The 15,927-nt window shown below is 48.5% G+C and overlaps 1 protein-coding gene across 1 annotated transcript in view; it reads right to left on the minus strand.

The window, feature by feature from the left end:
* Nucleotides 1-9,604, minus strand: part of LOC311178160 (scavenger receptor cysteine-rich domain-containing protein DMBT1-like) — a gene marked incomplete at both ends in the record, with an annotated part of 61,083 nt that extends 51,479 nt beyond the window's left edge. The window contains 6 exon segments of the mRNA XM_084244536.1: nt 596-625; nt 726-1,087; nt 4,055-4,106; nt 4,201-4,272; nt 9,228-9,299; nt 9,412-9,604. Of these exon segments, the coding sequence (XP_084100662.1) occupies nt 596-625; nt 726-1,087; nt 4,055-4,106; nt 4,201-4,272; nt 9,228-9,299; nt 9,412-9,604 (781 nt within the window).
* Between the last annotated feature and the right edge of the window lie 6,323 nt (nt 9,605-15,927).

Consider the following 15,927-nt stretch of genomic DNA (forward strand, 5'->3'; position numbering starts at 1 on the left):
TTCAAGACTCTCTTTGTGACCAAGCTGGCTGAGTGCTGGGGTCTGATGAGGGCAGACGGGCACTGGTCTGGATAGCTCCAGGTGTGAGTAATGGGGGCATGTGGGGAAACCAAGAGTAGGGGAAGCTCTGTGGGGCTAGGCTGCACCAGGAAGACGACAGAGCGGGGAGAGAGGGCACTTTGTGCCCAGGTGTGGTCCACCAGCCACTGTCCCCAGGAAGAATCCTTAACCAACCACTGTCCCCAGGAAGAAGTGTCCTTAGCCACTCTCTTACCTTAGACCACTCCCTACCCATAGCTATTTGCCACCCCTTACCAAGCTCCGAACTGACAAACCAAAGTGCTATACAGAGACTGAGAACTTTAGAACCTGCTTCCAGTGTGTCAAAGCCGCAGTGGAGCAGGAGAGAGGGTAGGAGAGACTGGGGGTGAGGCTGGTGCACGCTTTCTAAGGTACTCTCCATCTCTCCACAGGACGACCAGGCGACTCGGCGAGCGCAGCCCCTCTGCTGACTCGGAGAACAGGACATCTGATTCCCAGCACAACCTCTCCCCCAGATTTGGAGAAAGTGCAAAGGCAGACATCCCCTTCCTACCTGGTGGGGTGACCGGCAAGTTCTCAGCATCTGTAAGGAGGGGCCAAAACATCTGTGAGCCAATAAGGTCCTGGCTCATTTTCCGCAGCTGCTTCCCACTGCCATTGGCAGGCGCGGTCGGGAGGCTCACCTGAGCAGATGACGCCAGCGTCCTCACTGTGCTCGCAGTTGTGGGAAAACCAGCCCACATGGGAGCATTCCTCCAGGTGCTGCTCATCTCCCATGCAGTGCACGTTGTCCAGGAGGATCTTCCCAGAACCTTCCCCAAAGTGGGCCTCGCCTGGGGCCCAGATGGCCCAGCCACACCCAAGCTGCCTGCAGACGATGTTGGCTTCTGGCAGGTCCCAGAGGTCATCGCACACTGTCCCCCAGACGCCCTGGTAGAAGAGCTCCACTCGGCCCGCACAGCTCCCGTTGCCACCCGTCAGCCGCACTGGGGCCCAGTCCCCTGGGGAGGGACAGGAGGCCGAGGGGTCAGGCTGCTCCCTCTGCCTGTGGGTGGTGGGCTCGGGTCTACCTGGCCTGCTTGTCGCTTCCCAGGACCTGCTCCTCATACCCCTGCTCCCACAGGGAGCCCAGGCCAACCCCCAGGGTGCCCTAACAAGGCTGCCACATCTTCCTTTCCACACCCTTCTGAAGACAGCTTGCCTGACGGCTGCCTCACAAAGAAGGCCACGCTTGTTCTCCTTAAATCCTGGAAGATGTGGCTCTTCCATCTAGAGGTTGAGTTTATTGCCCTACTCCTTGATTCTGGGCTGGTGGCCTGGGACTTTCTCTGGCCAATATACCGTGCAGAAGTAACGGGGTGCCTGTGCTGAGAGGAGTCTCAAGGTCACTCCTGAGACAATCACGGGACTAAGCTTGAGCAAGTCTGCTGGGTGATGAGAGACGCGTGGGCTCTGTCACCTCAGGTCACAGCTACGGCGCTCCAAGACACGAAGGGGAGGCCTTGCAGATCAGACAGGTTCAAGAGGCCTTCAGCTAACCTCAGCTGCAAGAGCAAACCCTGCCAAGTTCTGCCACAGTCAGCCACGGTCGGCCAAGCCTATTCCAGATGGGCAGACCCGCCCAGCCAACCCACAGACTCATGAGCAATTGTAAATAACCCCAGAGGAGCCACCATGTGCTCCTGGGCCACTTGGAATCTGAAAGAGAGAGGAAGCCATGGGGGAGGTAGGTGTGATCACCCACTTGGAGGGGCTAAGAGGAAGCAAGTGTGGGTGGGCAGGCGAGTCAAGAAGCTGCTGAGAATAACGGTGCATGAGAGGAGCAAGGAGGGAGAAAGGACAGAGGATTCCATGAGAACGTCTCTGCGGCGCAGGCCTCTCTCATTTTGCCTCCCTCACAGGCGTCCTCCATTGTTTGGGGTGCGAGAGCACACAGGCCTCTTCCACAGTACAGCCCCTTTATACTTAATGCTGAGACTTCTGTGCACAGGACTCATCTGTCTGCTAGACTGTGAACCCCCTGGGCTTTGGGACCTTGTCAGGGTCCCTACGGAAACCTGAGACCTGTTTAGTGCTGTTCATGGCAGGCTCACAAGATACTTAGCAAAAAATACTACTTAGCTACTACTGAGCAAGATACTTAACTCAAAAAATACTTAGCAAAGGAAGAAAAAGAAGGACAGGGAGCTTGAATTCAGGCACTTGAAACTCACAGAGTCGATAATGGCACCTCTGGTGATCACCTTGCCCCCCAAACCCTGGCCAGTGTCGGGGAACCCTGGGGGCACCTGCATCTATCCGCAAGGGGGCGGGCGGTGGACCCCAGGGAAGGGACGGAGCCTCCTCTGTCCTCCCTGGATCTTCTTGTCTAGCAGCTAGATTAGGGGACTCCTGGGCCCAATGTTCTACTCCTGCCATTTCTGACACCAGACTGTAAAAAACCAAAGCCGAACTCAACCAAATATCCCGAAACACTACTCACCCTGATTACAGCGCAAAAAAAAAAAAAAGAAACAAAAAAAATTTTAGAGGCTGCAGCCACTTTACACTTCACTAAGGCTGTCCGGTTCTTGGTCATGTCCTAATCTGGGAAGCGTATTAGTGTCTTCCATCCCACACCCCACAGGTGGTCTAACGATCTAGTTTCTTCCCTGCCTGTACCACCCCACTGTCTCCTCACCCTTCAGGTCCTGGTTTAGGTCCTTACCCCTCCTGTCCTGACCCCCCAGGTCTGGGTGAAGACCCCCTCTAGCCCCCCAACACCATATGCCTCCATCACACACTCACCACCCGTGGACACGGCACCCAGGGGCCTGCTTTGTTTACCGCTGTGTATCCTTCATGAATATTCATTTGTGGTTGAAAGAAGTTGTTCACAGACACAACACAAAAGAGGCACAGCCTTACCTGAAGATGCAGGAGAAGGTGGTCGTTGAGCCACCGTGAGCTCTGGTGGTGTGGGAAGCAGGTTCTCAGAGCCTGCTGGTGGGCGAAAAGGAAGGACCCTCATTGGGGAACAGTCAGAACAGGGACAAAATACACAGTAGCTCCAAGGGGTGCTGCTTCCTCCTGGGGTTCAGCAGGAATCAGGATGAGGCTGCATTTGAGGTCAGGAACCTCATCTCCCCAAGACCTCCATTTGGGGCAGACCCACTGATACCCGCCACGGGACCATCAGCAACAGCAGGTGCGCGGGCAATCTCCCCCACATGGCAGCTCTCTGAGAGCCTCATCTCTCTCTGTGCCGCCACACGCCAGGTGTGTCCTGACTTCAGCCGGACAGAGCAAGGAAAGTCACACAGCACTTCCCTTGTGGGAAACAGGTGCATCAACTTGGAGATGGCAGGAGAGGGTATTAGGGCCGGGGAACTGTTTAATCTTGACCGTGATGGTGAGGACACAACAGAAGCCGATCCCCAAAATTCATCAAGGTGGACCTTAAAATGTGTGGCTTCTATGGTTCACAAATCAAACCTAAGTGATAAAGTATATGTTTTATAATCTTTTATATTAATTATATTATTTTATGAAAAATAAGAAGGGTGAATAAAGAATGATAAATGGTTTGATAACGTAGCCCAGAATCTAGATCCGAGTTCACTGTGACATTCTTCAACCTTGCTGTGCATTTTGAAAATATCCATAATCAAATATTGGGGGTACAAGTATCCCCTGACTTGTTACCAGACACACACACAGGGGTGAGTAAGGAGGGTGTAGTCCTCTGGACGAGGACCACCAGTCAGTCTCCTTGGGAGATAAAAGTATTTACTGATTTTATTTGAGTTGACCAAGCCCTGAGTCATTTGATAGCTCTGCATTCCCAGGATCCAGGCAATGTCTAGACAAGTGAGGAATTATTTGAGACATCTGGGCGATGGAAAGAGAAACCTGCTCCCCTCTGTTGCCCGGGGCACCCCTGTGGGGTGTGGGGCAATGCAGAAGGGTTGTTCACCTTCTGTACTGGGAGTCTTGGCCATGCAGGACCAGAGAGTCTGGGGGTACCACTCACCTCCATGCATGACCCATGATCCACAGAGCAGCCTGGGGGATGGGCCCCGAAGCTGTGCAAGGCAACAGCCTGCTGCCTGGCTAGGAAAGGGCACTGCAGGGAGGAGAGGCCATGAGGCCTGAGAGCCAGGCAACGAGAGGACCCACCTGCCAGGGTGTGTGATGAGATGGCAGCTTCAGGCTCCGAGGCTGGAGTGGGGTCGGGGGACAGGGCAGCACCTGGGGACACAGAAGGCAAAGGCTCAGCTCTGTGGTGCTATTAGTGACATGGTGCTCCTGACAGTCGACCTTTATTACAATCAGGGGGAGCCGCGAGGTGACTCCCCCTCACCTGTGCAGATAACACTGGCGTCCTCCAGGTGCCTGCAGTTGTGCCAGGTCTCGGGCCTGTGTGCGCACTGCCCCTGGTGGCTCTCGCTGCCCACACACTACACGTTGTCCAGCAGGATCTTCCCAGAACCAGCCCCAAAGTGGGCCCCTGTGGGGGCCGCCACAGCCTGGCCACACTGCAGCTGGCAGCACATGACAATGGCCTCGGCCAGGCCCCAGAGGGCGTCACACATGGTCCCCCACGTGCCCTGGATGAGGGCCTCCAGTCAGCCTGAGCACTGCTGGGTGCCATTCACCAGCCTCATGTCTATCCAGGCTCCTGGGTGGCACAAGGAAGAGACACTGGGGACCACCTCCAGAAGGCCAGGGAGATTCCTGTGTCCCTGGCTGGAGAGCCTGTCTCAGATGCTGAGAAAAGCTGTGTCTGCAGTACCACCTTCTTCTACAGTAAAAAAACGACCTTTGTGTCTCTGTGTTATTTGGCTTTTCTCTTTGTTTTCACTGAGAGAACTTGCCTTCTGTAGTCTAGACCTCCAGAGCTGATGTGGTCACACCTGTAATTTTGAAAGGATTTTTGTTGATGACTGGTGATATGACTCCCAGATTATGGGGACGCGAGTTAAGCGGCTTCAAGCACAGAGGCACCCCCAGTGATAATAAAAAGTCATTTTCAAGTGGACAATCACCAGAGTATGTGCAAGAAAGGGGGTTTGCTTCTCCGTCTGTGTACCTAGCCTTGTTCTGGGCACATGGCCCAGAAATTTCAGTCTGGAGAAACAATTGAGCTCTCCACATGAAGTTGGGGTGTCTCTAATCCACAGCTGGCCTGAACCAACTTTTATTACAACTGAGCTTCAGTCTCTTCCATTCTAAAGGTGCTAACATCTCACTAGTATCATGCAGGCTGAAGAGATTGGCACTAGGTTAAATTTGGGGAAATAGTCTATGAGTGGTTATAGGCAAAGCTTATGGGCTTATGGGTAGGACTGGATATGGCCGAGATGGTCAGTTTATCCCAATGAAGCCACAAGGGGAACCTGGGACCTCCAAATTAACAGAGAATGTTTTACCTTTCATATCTTTTATTATAATCAATTCTCTGTCAGAGCATGCTTAAGCATTGTGCTCAGCATTTGACATCTTCATCCGATCTCAACAGTCCTGGTGTGAGCAGTTAATCCTTGTTCAAACCCGGTTTAGTTTTGCTCACGGTTACCATACAGGGCACGGAGAAACCAACCCCTTCCCTGTACTCACATGGGCCTGGGTGCTCCCAGCCTTCCCCATTTATGGGTGTGACCAGTGTGATCAAATCAATTTTTTAAATGTCCGATAGCAGGTGAACACTTGAAGACATGGGGGAGAATGGAGAGCCTGGAGAAGGCCAGAAACTCCATGTCTTTCCCTACGACTTGCCCTCAGCTTCTTTTCCATGTGGCTGTTGATTCCTGTCCTTTGTTACAAAATAGTGATCAAGCAATTAAGCCAGAAACTGGACTCTCAGTGGGGAGAACCACTTGCAGGGGTGATGTGGTGCCCACAGGCAGCTGTCACCTCCTGTAACTACATGCAAATGCCCTGGCTGCTGATGGAGAGGATGGAGCTCAGCCCAGGTTGGGGAAATGGGGAACACACCCGCATCAGCCTGCCCGTCCTTCTGGGCTCCATGAGCCTCAGGGTGGGGGAGTCCCCAGGACCGCATCTGGCAGGTGCATAGTCTACTGTGCATCGTCCGCTCTCCCCTGACATCACTAACTCCCCTGCTTTTCTTGGTGTAGGAAATCGAATGTCCAACACATGGTGATTTCAGCCTGTTGGTTTGTATGTCAGTAGACAGATCTTTTAAACTCCCTGGGGCCCTTTTCAACTTGATTCTACAACAATGGCTTGGGCTCATGAATCATTGGTTACAATTTGGATTTCCCACAATAATTACTGATCAGCAGGGAAAGGAATATTTTTCAGTTCAGGTGATGGATAAACATGTTGAGCAAAGTCTGCTCCATTTAATCAAATCAAAAATCCTCCCTGTTGGGCCTCCCCTGTTGGCACAGGTGGTTGAGTGCAGCGCTGTGAAGCTATCTGCAGCCTCTGCAGCGCCAGTTCAATCCCGGCTGGCCAGCGAGGGTCCCACATGTTGCTCAGACCTCTCCTGCCGCCCGCTGCTCCCCTCAGCAGTGTATTTTGTCAGTCTGCCTGTTCTGTTCCCCGCTCTGGCTCTGGTGAATCCTCTTACCCTCCTACGCATCTGGCCTGTACCGCGGTTCTTGTATAAATCAATCAATCAATCAATCAATCAATCAATCCCCCCTGTAAAAAGAGACTGGGCGACTGTGCTGTCCCTTAAGTATCTGCACCAGAGTATTGGTGGAGAACAAGTCATACAGAGGGTAAGAATCAAAGCCGGTGTAGCCAGTGGGGATGGCTGACCTGAGTGCGCGTACATTGAAGAAGCAGCTTCCGTGAGAGCTGGCAGATCATCAGCATCTGGGGGTGGAGACATCATTAATGCTCTTTATAATGACTATAAAAAGATTCTAATAAAAGGCTTGATTAATCAATTGTTTAATGACGGGTGCAAACTCAGGCTGAAATGCCTGAAGGGTCATAAATGTAGCGACATCTGAGAGGTGACAGGCCCTCACTGTGGCGTGAGTTCACATATGTCGTTGATCTGCTCACAAGGGACTGGATGGGTTTAGAACATGTGTAGAATTTTTCACAGTGGCCGGTAGGAACCCAGTTACTCAGCATCTATTTTTTTCCAAAATGTGATCATTCTAAATATTTATCTTGAAAGATGCTTCATGATATATTAAAATTTTGTCTGGTTAGATACTTTTGGGAAATGATTGATACTTAATTCCTTTTGGAAATTCACAAGTTCTTTCACAAACTAAAATCCCTTAGATGTCCTGGAATAAAACTACGACAAACCCCAAAACTTGTCCTACTAGTTTAACCCAAGTCTTCTAGTGGTTTGGAACATTGTTGAGTGTCTGTCAATGTTACAATCTTGAAGAATTCAGACTCCACACGACCTATTTTAGGAAACACTGACAAATCCTATTAACAAAACCAAAATAAAATATTTCTTAGAAATAATGGCTAGTGGGCCTCCCCGGTGGCGCAGTGGTTGAGCGCTGGGTTGCGAAGCTGCCCGCAGCCTCTGCAGCGCCGGTTCGATCCCCAGCTGCTCCCCGGCCACCGGAGGAGGGTCCCGCATGGCACGCAGACCTCTCCTGCCGCCCGCTGCTCCCCTCAGCAGTGTGCTTCGGTCCTTCTGCCTGCTCTGCTCCCCGCTCTGGCTCTGGTGAATTCTCTCACCCTCCCGCGCTTCTGACTGTACCCAGTGCTTGTATAAATAAATAAATCTTAAAATTAAAAAAAAAAGAAATAATGGCTAGTGGCTATTATTTTGGCTACTATTATGGCTATTATTTTTCTGTTCTTATCTTTAGGATGAAGTTGCACGCTTTTCTGAAACATGTAAGAATGAAAATACATACAGGTCACAAATGACCAACTTATATTTTAAAATTACATTACTATGAGTGTACGCTGAGCTAGAGCTAAAATCCTATAGAAAAAACTTTAAAGGAAAAGATCAAAAGACCAAAATCAAACCTACTGAGTGAAAAAAAAAGTCATATTCTTAAAAGAATGATATTCTAATTTTTTTATGGGGGGAGAGATGTTGGTCATCGACATAGGAATTATTAAGGTATTAGTGAATTGCTTCAAATCAATATTGATCATGAATTTTTATTTACTGGAGATGAAAATCTTTTTCCATAGAGGCAAAATATATATGATCACACTCCTTTAACAAAAATCTTTCTTTTATATTTTATTCCTTATTGTAGGTTGAGTTATTCAGACTTGCTTTTTCCCTTCATTTCTTTAATCTGTTTCTGCTAACTAGAAGAATTTGAATAGCTCCTAACTGTTGCTTAGGAGAAAGAGCTCAGCAGTTACAGGGGAAAATGTTCTCTTTTCAGTGTTGATTCAATAAAATAGATATTATTCTGCACCATGAAATTGTCTTTGCAAATGTCCTTTTTAATAAAGAAGAGATAATCTCACAGATTAATTCTGTCTAGAATAGTTCCAAATGGTTTGCAATTGTGATGATTATTTTATTTAGTAGTTTGCTGACTTGGATATGATAGTTATGACATCCTTCATCCTAGAATATTCTAGCAACACTGATGAGGTTTCTCTGTTAAGCCGATGATGATGTTTCAGTTATCTACACAAACAGGCAATAAGCAGACCCAATACTCACTGGATTTCTTATACATACAAAAAGTTTAAGTGTAAAATAGAGAGAGATCTTGTATGATCTATTACTGCTATTAGATTGCTTCATTTAAAAGAGATCTGAAAATGAAAACAAAATGTTAGGATCTGATGAAACCAGTAATGTGCCCCCAAGTACATTATGCTGTTCTCAACAATTGCAAGCTCTGAAATTTTCATAACATTCCTTTCACTATTGACTAGTCATCATTGTTGTGATAAGTTTAGACAAGTGAGGAATTATTTGAGACATATGGGCAATGGAAAGAGAAACCTGCTTCCCTCTGCTGCCCGGGGCACCCCTGTGGGGTGTGGGGTGATGCAGAAGGTCTGTTCACCTACTGTCCTGGCAGACTCAGCTGTGTAGGACCAGCAAGTCCAGGGGGCACCACTCACCTCCATGCGTGACCTGCGATCCACAGAGCAGCCTGGGGGATGGGCCCCGAAGCTGTGTAAGGCAACAGCCTGCTGCCTGGCTAGGAAGGGGCACTGCAGGGAGAAGAGGCCATGAGGCCCGAGAGCTGGGCAACAAGAGGACCCACCTGCCAGGGTGTGTGACGAGGTGGCAGCTTCAGGCTCCAAGGCTGGAGTGGGGCCTGGGGATAGGGCAGCACCTGGGGACACAGAAGGCAAAGGCTCAGCTCTGTGGTGCTGTTAGTGACATGGTGCTCCTGACAGTTGACCTTTATTACAGTCAGGGGGAGCCGCGAGGTGACTCCCCCTCACCTGTGCAGATAATGTTGGTGTCCTCCAGGTGCCCGCAGTAGTGCCCGGACTTGGGCCCGTGAGCACACTGCCCCAGGTGGTTCTCACTGTGTACACACTGCATGTTGTCCAGCAGGATCTTCCCAGAACCAGCCCCAAAGTGGGCCCCTGTGGGGGCCACCATAGCCTGGCCACACTGCAGCTGGCGGCACATGACAGTGGCCTCAGCCAGGCCCCAGAGGGCGTCACACACGGTCCCCCACGTGCCCTGGATGAGGACCTCCAGTCAGCCTGAGCAACACCCAGTGCTGTTCACCAGCCTCATGTCTATCCAGGCTCCTGGGAGGCACAAGGAAGAGACACTGGGGGCCTGCACACCATCTCCTGAAGGTTTCCTTCATTCTTTTATGTCTGTAGGTTGTCCTGTCCCCCTTTCACAAGCCCTTAAAGTCACATCATCCTCACACACCCATGGTTAAGGAAAGGCAGAAGCAGAAGAATTTGCAATTTTGAGTCTTTTTGATGCAACTTTACCCCCTTTCAAAAAGTAGATACTTTTAAGATATATCCAGAACTCCTATGGGTCTCCTCATAACACAACCATTTTGTTCATATATTTTTCATGTTCATTGGACAGGGATAGAAATATAACAAGTTAATATCTGATGAATAAGAAACTAGACAATTAACAGGCAGATCAGAGCTAACGAGACCCTTGTCACCCAGAACTACATTAGTCGCTGAACCACTTGGCTTCCAGAAGCCTTTATGGTGTTACTGTGTAAAGGAGACTAGTCTGAAGACAGAGACTGACATTTGTTGTTTGTGACTTAGGTGCCAGTGTCGGAGAGTCACCACACTAACCATTGTCTCTCTTAATCTTCAAAAGTGCCGCATTTTATAGATTGAGACATGGAGACTAAGAAAGGTCAAGAAAATCCCACAGTTTGTATGTGGGCTGTTTCCCACTCTAACTCTGCCTTAAAACATGATAGTGCTTTTACAGTTGAAAGGAGTGGAGTTAATTTCAGGTGGCACAGGTATTGGAGGACCTCAAATTTAAATACCAAGGAGTTGAGGTAATAAATAGGCAGAGAAGCCATTTAGAAGAAGTCTGGGGTCATGTAGGTAGAAAGAGTGATGAAGATTTGGATGGAACAGTGATGAAGAGGAGACCATGAATGTAACCTCAGACTCCTAGTTATAAATAGAAAATTAATTCACCCAAAGAGATCTATTTGCATACAGCTAGATAGCCAGATGTTTACAACTATCTAGAAATTATATTTAAATATTTTCATTTGGATATTTTGCATGTACACTCTCTCTCTCTCTGTCTTTCTGTCTCTCTATATATGAAAACACAATCTAAAAACAGAGAAGTGATTCATAAGTACAAAGTTCAACTTACTAGATGGACTTGTTTTTGCTGGTAGTGATGATGGTGATGCTTCTGGTAACACTGATGCTGATATATATGTCATTGTTGATGAGAGCAATGGTGATGATGTTGAATATGATGATGATAATAATGATGGTGATAATGTTGATATTGACAATGGTGATGATGTTGATGAAGATGTTGATGATAATGGTGATGATGATGATGACAATGATAATGTTGATGATGACAATGGTGATGATATTGATGAAGATGATGATAATGGCAATGATAATGAAGATGATGATGGTGATGATGACAATGACGATGATGATGGTGGTAATGATAATGCTGATGAAGATGATGAAGAAGATGGTGATAATGTTGATAATGACAATGATGTTGATGACAGTGAAAATGATGATAATGTTGATGCTGACAATGGTGATGATGATGATAATAGTGGTGATGATGTTGATGATAACAATGGTGATGAAGATGGTGATGATAATGGTGGTGATGATGGTGGTGATGATGATGACAATGGTGGTGATGATGGTGGTGATGATGATGACAATGGTGTTGATAATGGTGATGATGGTGGTGGTGATGATGATGATAATGTTGATGATGACAATGGTGATGATGGTGGTGGTGATGATGGTGGTAATGAAGATGATGATGACAACAATGGTGATGATGACAGTGATACTGTTGATGATGACTGTGGTGAAGATGGTGATAATGGAGATGATGGCGATGGTGGTGAAGATGAAGATGACAAAGATGGTGTTGATGATGATGAATAAGGTGGAATCAGTTTTTCTAATGAATAGAAGATGGCTTCTATTTATAAATTCAAGAAAATATTTCTGAGAATGTGGTCCCCAGAACAGTAGCATAAACAACCTAAACTTTTTGGAAATACAAACTCACCCTTAGGCTTACTGTATCAGAAATTCTGATTGGGATCTAGCAATCTGTGTTTTAATAAACCCTCCAGGTAATTTTGGTGCATAGTAAAGCTCCAAAACCACTGCTTTAGGATGAAAAAATGATTGAAATCACCCTGTGACTTTTCCTGGTGGCAGAAGTATTCTAAATCATCTAAGTCTGAATAGATCAACTGATGTTTCTTTGCCTGTTAGGCAGGATCAGATTTCATGTACTCCAGAGGGACCATTTTCTGATCTAATCACTCTGAAAAGTGAATGACAATTTTCTCTCAAATAAGTAATTTGTGATGATAGATGAGTATTGTCATAGAAAACTATCCTAATCAGTGACTATTAGTTACAGTTCTCAATAGCCTCAGGAGAGTCCTGACTTGCCTGCAATTACCTGGTAATTAATTCTGATTTGGGAAGGTTTTTGTACCTGGGTGATTGGGTTTTGTTGGCTAATTGCCAACATCCCTCTTAGCTGATGTTGCTCTTGGGTGTTGAGCAATCTGTGACGCTTCATCCTAAATGTTGCCTGGGATCTACCCTGGGGAAGCTGCTCAGGGAAGGGTCCATTCAGGCCAGGATTAGGAGGTTTCCTGGAGAGGGGGAGCAGGAGCACATGAAAGCAAGGTCAGCACTGCTCCTCTGTGTTCTGAGTTCCATCTATTGCAGTGTGTTAAATTCTAGACTGGGAAAGCCTTTCAGGCCCAGGCAATACGGACCATTCTAATCAACCTCAGCAAACCGCTTACAGCTTGATTTCACTGAGTCATTTTCTCTCCATTTCAATCACACAGAATAAATGCTAACTAGACAGAATGAAAAGTACAATGGGACCTAGGAATATCCCAAATCAGTCTTATCTGGAGGGCAGGGACCTGTGGTTAGAGAACCAGTTAATTCTGAGAAAGGAAAACATCAGCCCTCCCAGACCAGATCATTGGCTCATTTCTCATTTTCTGTAATGACACGCTCTGTTCATCAGTCATTTAGATACAAAAAGACCCCTCACCTGAGCAGATGACTCCAACATCCTCCTCGTGCCCACAGTTGTGAGTGAACCAGGGGCTGTGGGCACACAGTGCCAGGTGACTTTCCTCCCCGCTGCAGTGCACATTGTCCAGGAGAATCTTCCCAAAGCCTGGGCCAAAGTGGGCGCCCTGGGGGGCAGACACTGCATGGCCACACCTAAGCTGCCTGCACACAACCTGGGCTTGCTGCAGACTCCAGCCACCATCACACACTGACCCCCAGGTGTCCCGGTAGAAGACTTCCACCCGGCCAGAGCACCTCCCAGTGCCATTCACCAGTCTCAGTGGGAGCTGTTCTTCTGTGGAAACAGATACAAAGGTAAGTCTTGTCACACACCTATTAAGCTCACTGTATTTGCCTGGTGTGTGAATTAAGAGTGACCTTTCGATTATTCTACAGGTATAAGACACTCTAGGGAACAATTGCTTGATACTGACACCACAGTGTGAAATGCTCTTTACCAGCCACTGCATCTTGCAGATTAGATTGCAAATATGTGTCTTGTTTGTTTTTTGGTTTTTGCAGTGGTGCTTTCCAACTTGACACAAGCAGAGCAGACATGAAGAACTGAGACCTGTATTCTATCACTGGGGAAATGCATTAATTAAATGGTCTAGTGAAAGAACCACAGCATGACAGCAGTTAAAAGCAGAGAATTACTACACCCACATATGTGCATCGACATGGGTAAATCTCAAAAATGTGACATCGAGTAAAGAATAAAAGGTATCAAATGACATACAGGGACTAATGTAATTTGAGCAAAAGAAAAACACAATACATATATAGTTGAGCCTTGAAGCACATGGGTTTGACCTGTGAGTCCACCTGTATGTGGATTTATTATTTTACATTCACAGGTGAACTAAGCTTGGAACGGCTGATTATAAGGGACCTGCGCATCTGTGGACGCTGGTGTGGGGGGTCCTGTGACCTTCCACAGTTTCCAAGTGAGGCCCATAGTCATGTTTTTAGGGAGTCAAAGTTAGGAGGATCTTTTGATTACTGGGGCTCTGTAATCCCCCAACTTATTCAATAGTCAACTGCAGAGAGATCATGTAATTTATATCCGTAAAAATATAAAAAAGATGAACTATAATGATATAGCTCAAGAGAGCGTCTCCAAAAGAGGAGAGACTGGAGACTGAGGCTGGGGAATTTCAAGTTTATCCATGATGTTTCATCTCTTGACAAGACTAGAAAAGACAACATAACCAAATGTAATCATGGTCATCTCCAGATCAAGGGGCGTGGTCACTGCTTTCTTATTCTCTGCATTTTCTGAATTCAAAATGTTTGAGAGAGGTGGACCCTGACGAGGATCCAGAGGCTCAGCTGGTGGGAGGCCATGGTCCTCTTCCTCCCTCTGTCATTTCCCCGGGTGCTCAGTGGCTGCTAACTCTGCAAATCTCCTGGGTTCACTCCCCAGTTGAGATGCCCCCCTGGGGTTCAGGAGAGCAGTGGTGCATCCCGGGGGGAGTTTGCTGACCTGAGGGGCTGGGCCGGGGCACCTGTGCTCTGTGGCTGGACAGTGCTGAGAAGACTCTGGGTAAAACTAGAACAACAGGGAAACCGTGGTTAGCACTGAGGCTGCTTTTCCTGAACAGACACAAGAACTCATTGGAAAAGGACTCGGATAGCAGCAACTGAAGAGCCACCAGCTGTTCCACAACTTCCCAGAACATCTGCGGTGGCCACAAACATCAGGACTGGCCACAAGCTCACAGAATGGCCCAGTTTCTCGTGAGACTTGAGTCAAGCGCAGGGGCTAACAGAGGCTCCTAAAGGTGATTCTGCTGCTTCTGCACTCCCTCCCCCGTGGGAACCCCACATGAGCCCCAGGTTCTATGCAGCACTAGTGAAATAAGTCATAGAAGAACTGGATAAAAGTCTCAAGATCACTGCATTCATAAGGACGCCGGTCATCTTGGGTGAGCCCCCAAAGGACATCACATGACCGGTGACATGACCCACTTCCCCGGGCGTCCCTCTGGAAGGCAAGTCTGGGTGTGGACAGGACGGCGACGAGCATTGCTGTACCTGACGTGACAGTTGGTTTCTTTTCACGATCGGCTGAAGCTGGAAAAGAAAAATAGCTGTTAGAATTTGGCTTCATTGGTTTGCTCACACGGGCAACGCAGCACGCAGAGGAGGTACAGCATGGCGTGTTCCAGCGCGATGCCTCTCCCTGAGCACAGCGGCCTTCTATCTCTTTGTCTAGCGGGTTCTTTGCCAAGACCGAAGCTGCCCCAGGAGCACCCAGCAGCCTGCCCACACCCTCACCACCTCCCTCCCACTTACTGACTCAGTCAGCTTTTGCTGGGTGCCCGTCACTGCCCAGCACAGCGAGAGGCGCCAGAGTTGGGGAAGGCATGAAACCCTTGCCCTTGTGCGGCTTAAACTCTGGGGCTGGAGGGGATGGCGGGCGTCAGGTTATCCAGTGAGTTTCCTCCAGTTCTGAACTTCACCTTATCCTTCTCACAGGCTTAAGGTGCTCCAAGTGGCCTCTGCCCTCCCTCGTCACACCCATTCCTCGCTGCTTTCTCTCGCTGACCTACCTGTGGGTGCGTTTGCGTGGTTACTGTTTCCTGGGGCCGAGGGAGTTGAGACAGCTGTTGGGGTAACAAAACAAGAAAAACAATGGCTGATATTTAATACTGACTGCAAAGAGGACTTAATTCCTCTGCATCAGACACAAGGCCACACATTATATCGTTGCATTGATGTGAAATTTCCAAAACAGGCAAATCCACAGAGATGGGAGCAGGCTGGTGACTGCCAGGCGCTGGGGCAGGAAGGGTGACAGGAGACAGATGGAGCCTCTCTTTCCTCTGATGGCGTGGGTCACCCCCCACCCCCCGTGACTCCACAACACACACCGCAGGCACAGACGGAGCCACACTCGCACTGTGTGACTAGGCCCCCGGCTCTCTGCTCAGGGCTTCACGCGAATCCACTGGCTTCATCCTCACACCACTCCTTGAAGTGCAGTTACTAGCCCCGCTTTTTGGATAAGGAAAAGGAAGCACCGGTCGGTAAAGAAGCCTGGGGAGGGTCACACAGCTATGAGGGGCAGGAAGCTGCGCCAAGCCTTTGGTCGGGCAGGTGGCCCTGGACTTCAGACTGCCGAGCAAGTGGGATGTGCACTTGGGGGCCTTGTCCCCTAGGCAAGAGCGAGGG

This window comes from Talpa europaea (assembly GCF_964194135.1).
Source record: "Talpa europaea genome assembly, chromosome: 10".
NCBI classification, from domain to species: domain Eukaryota; kingdom Metazoa; phylum Chordata; class Mammalia; order Eulipotyphla; family Talpidae; genus Talpa; species Talpa europaea.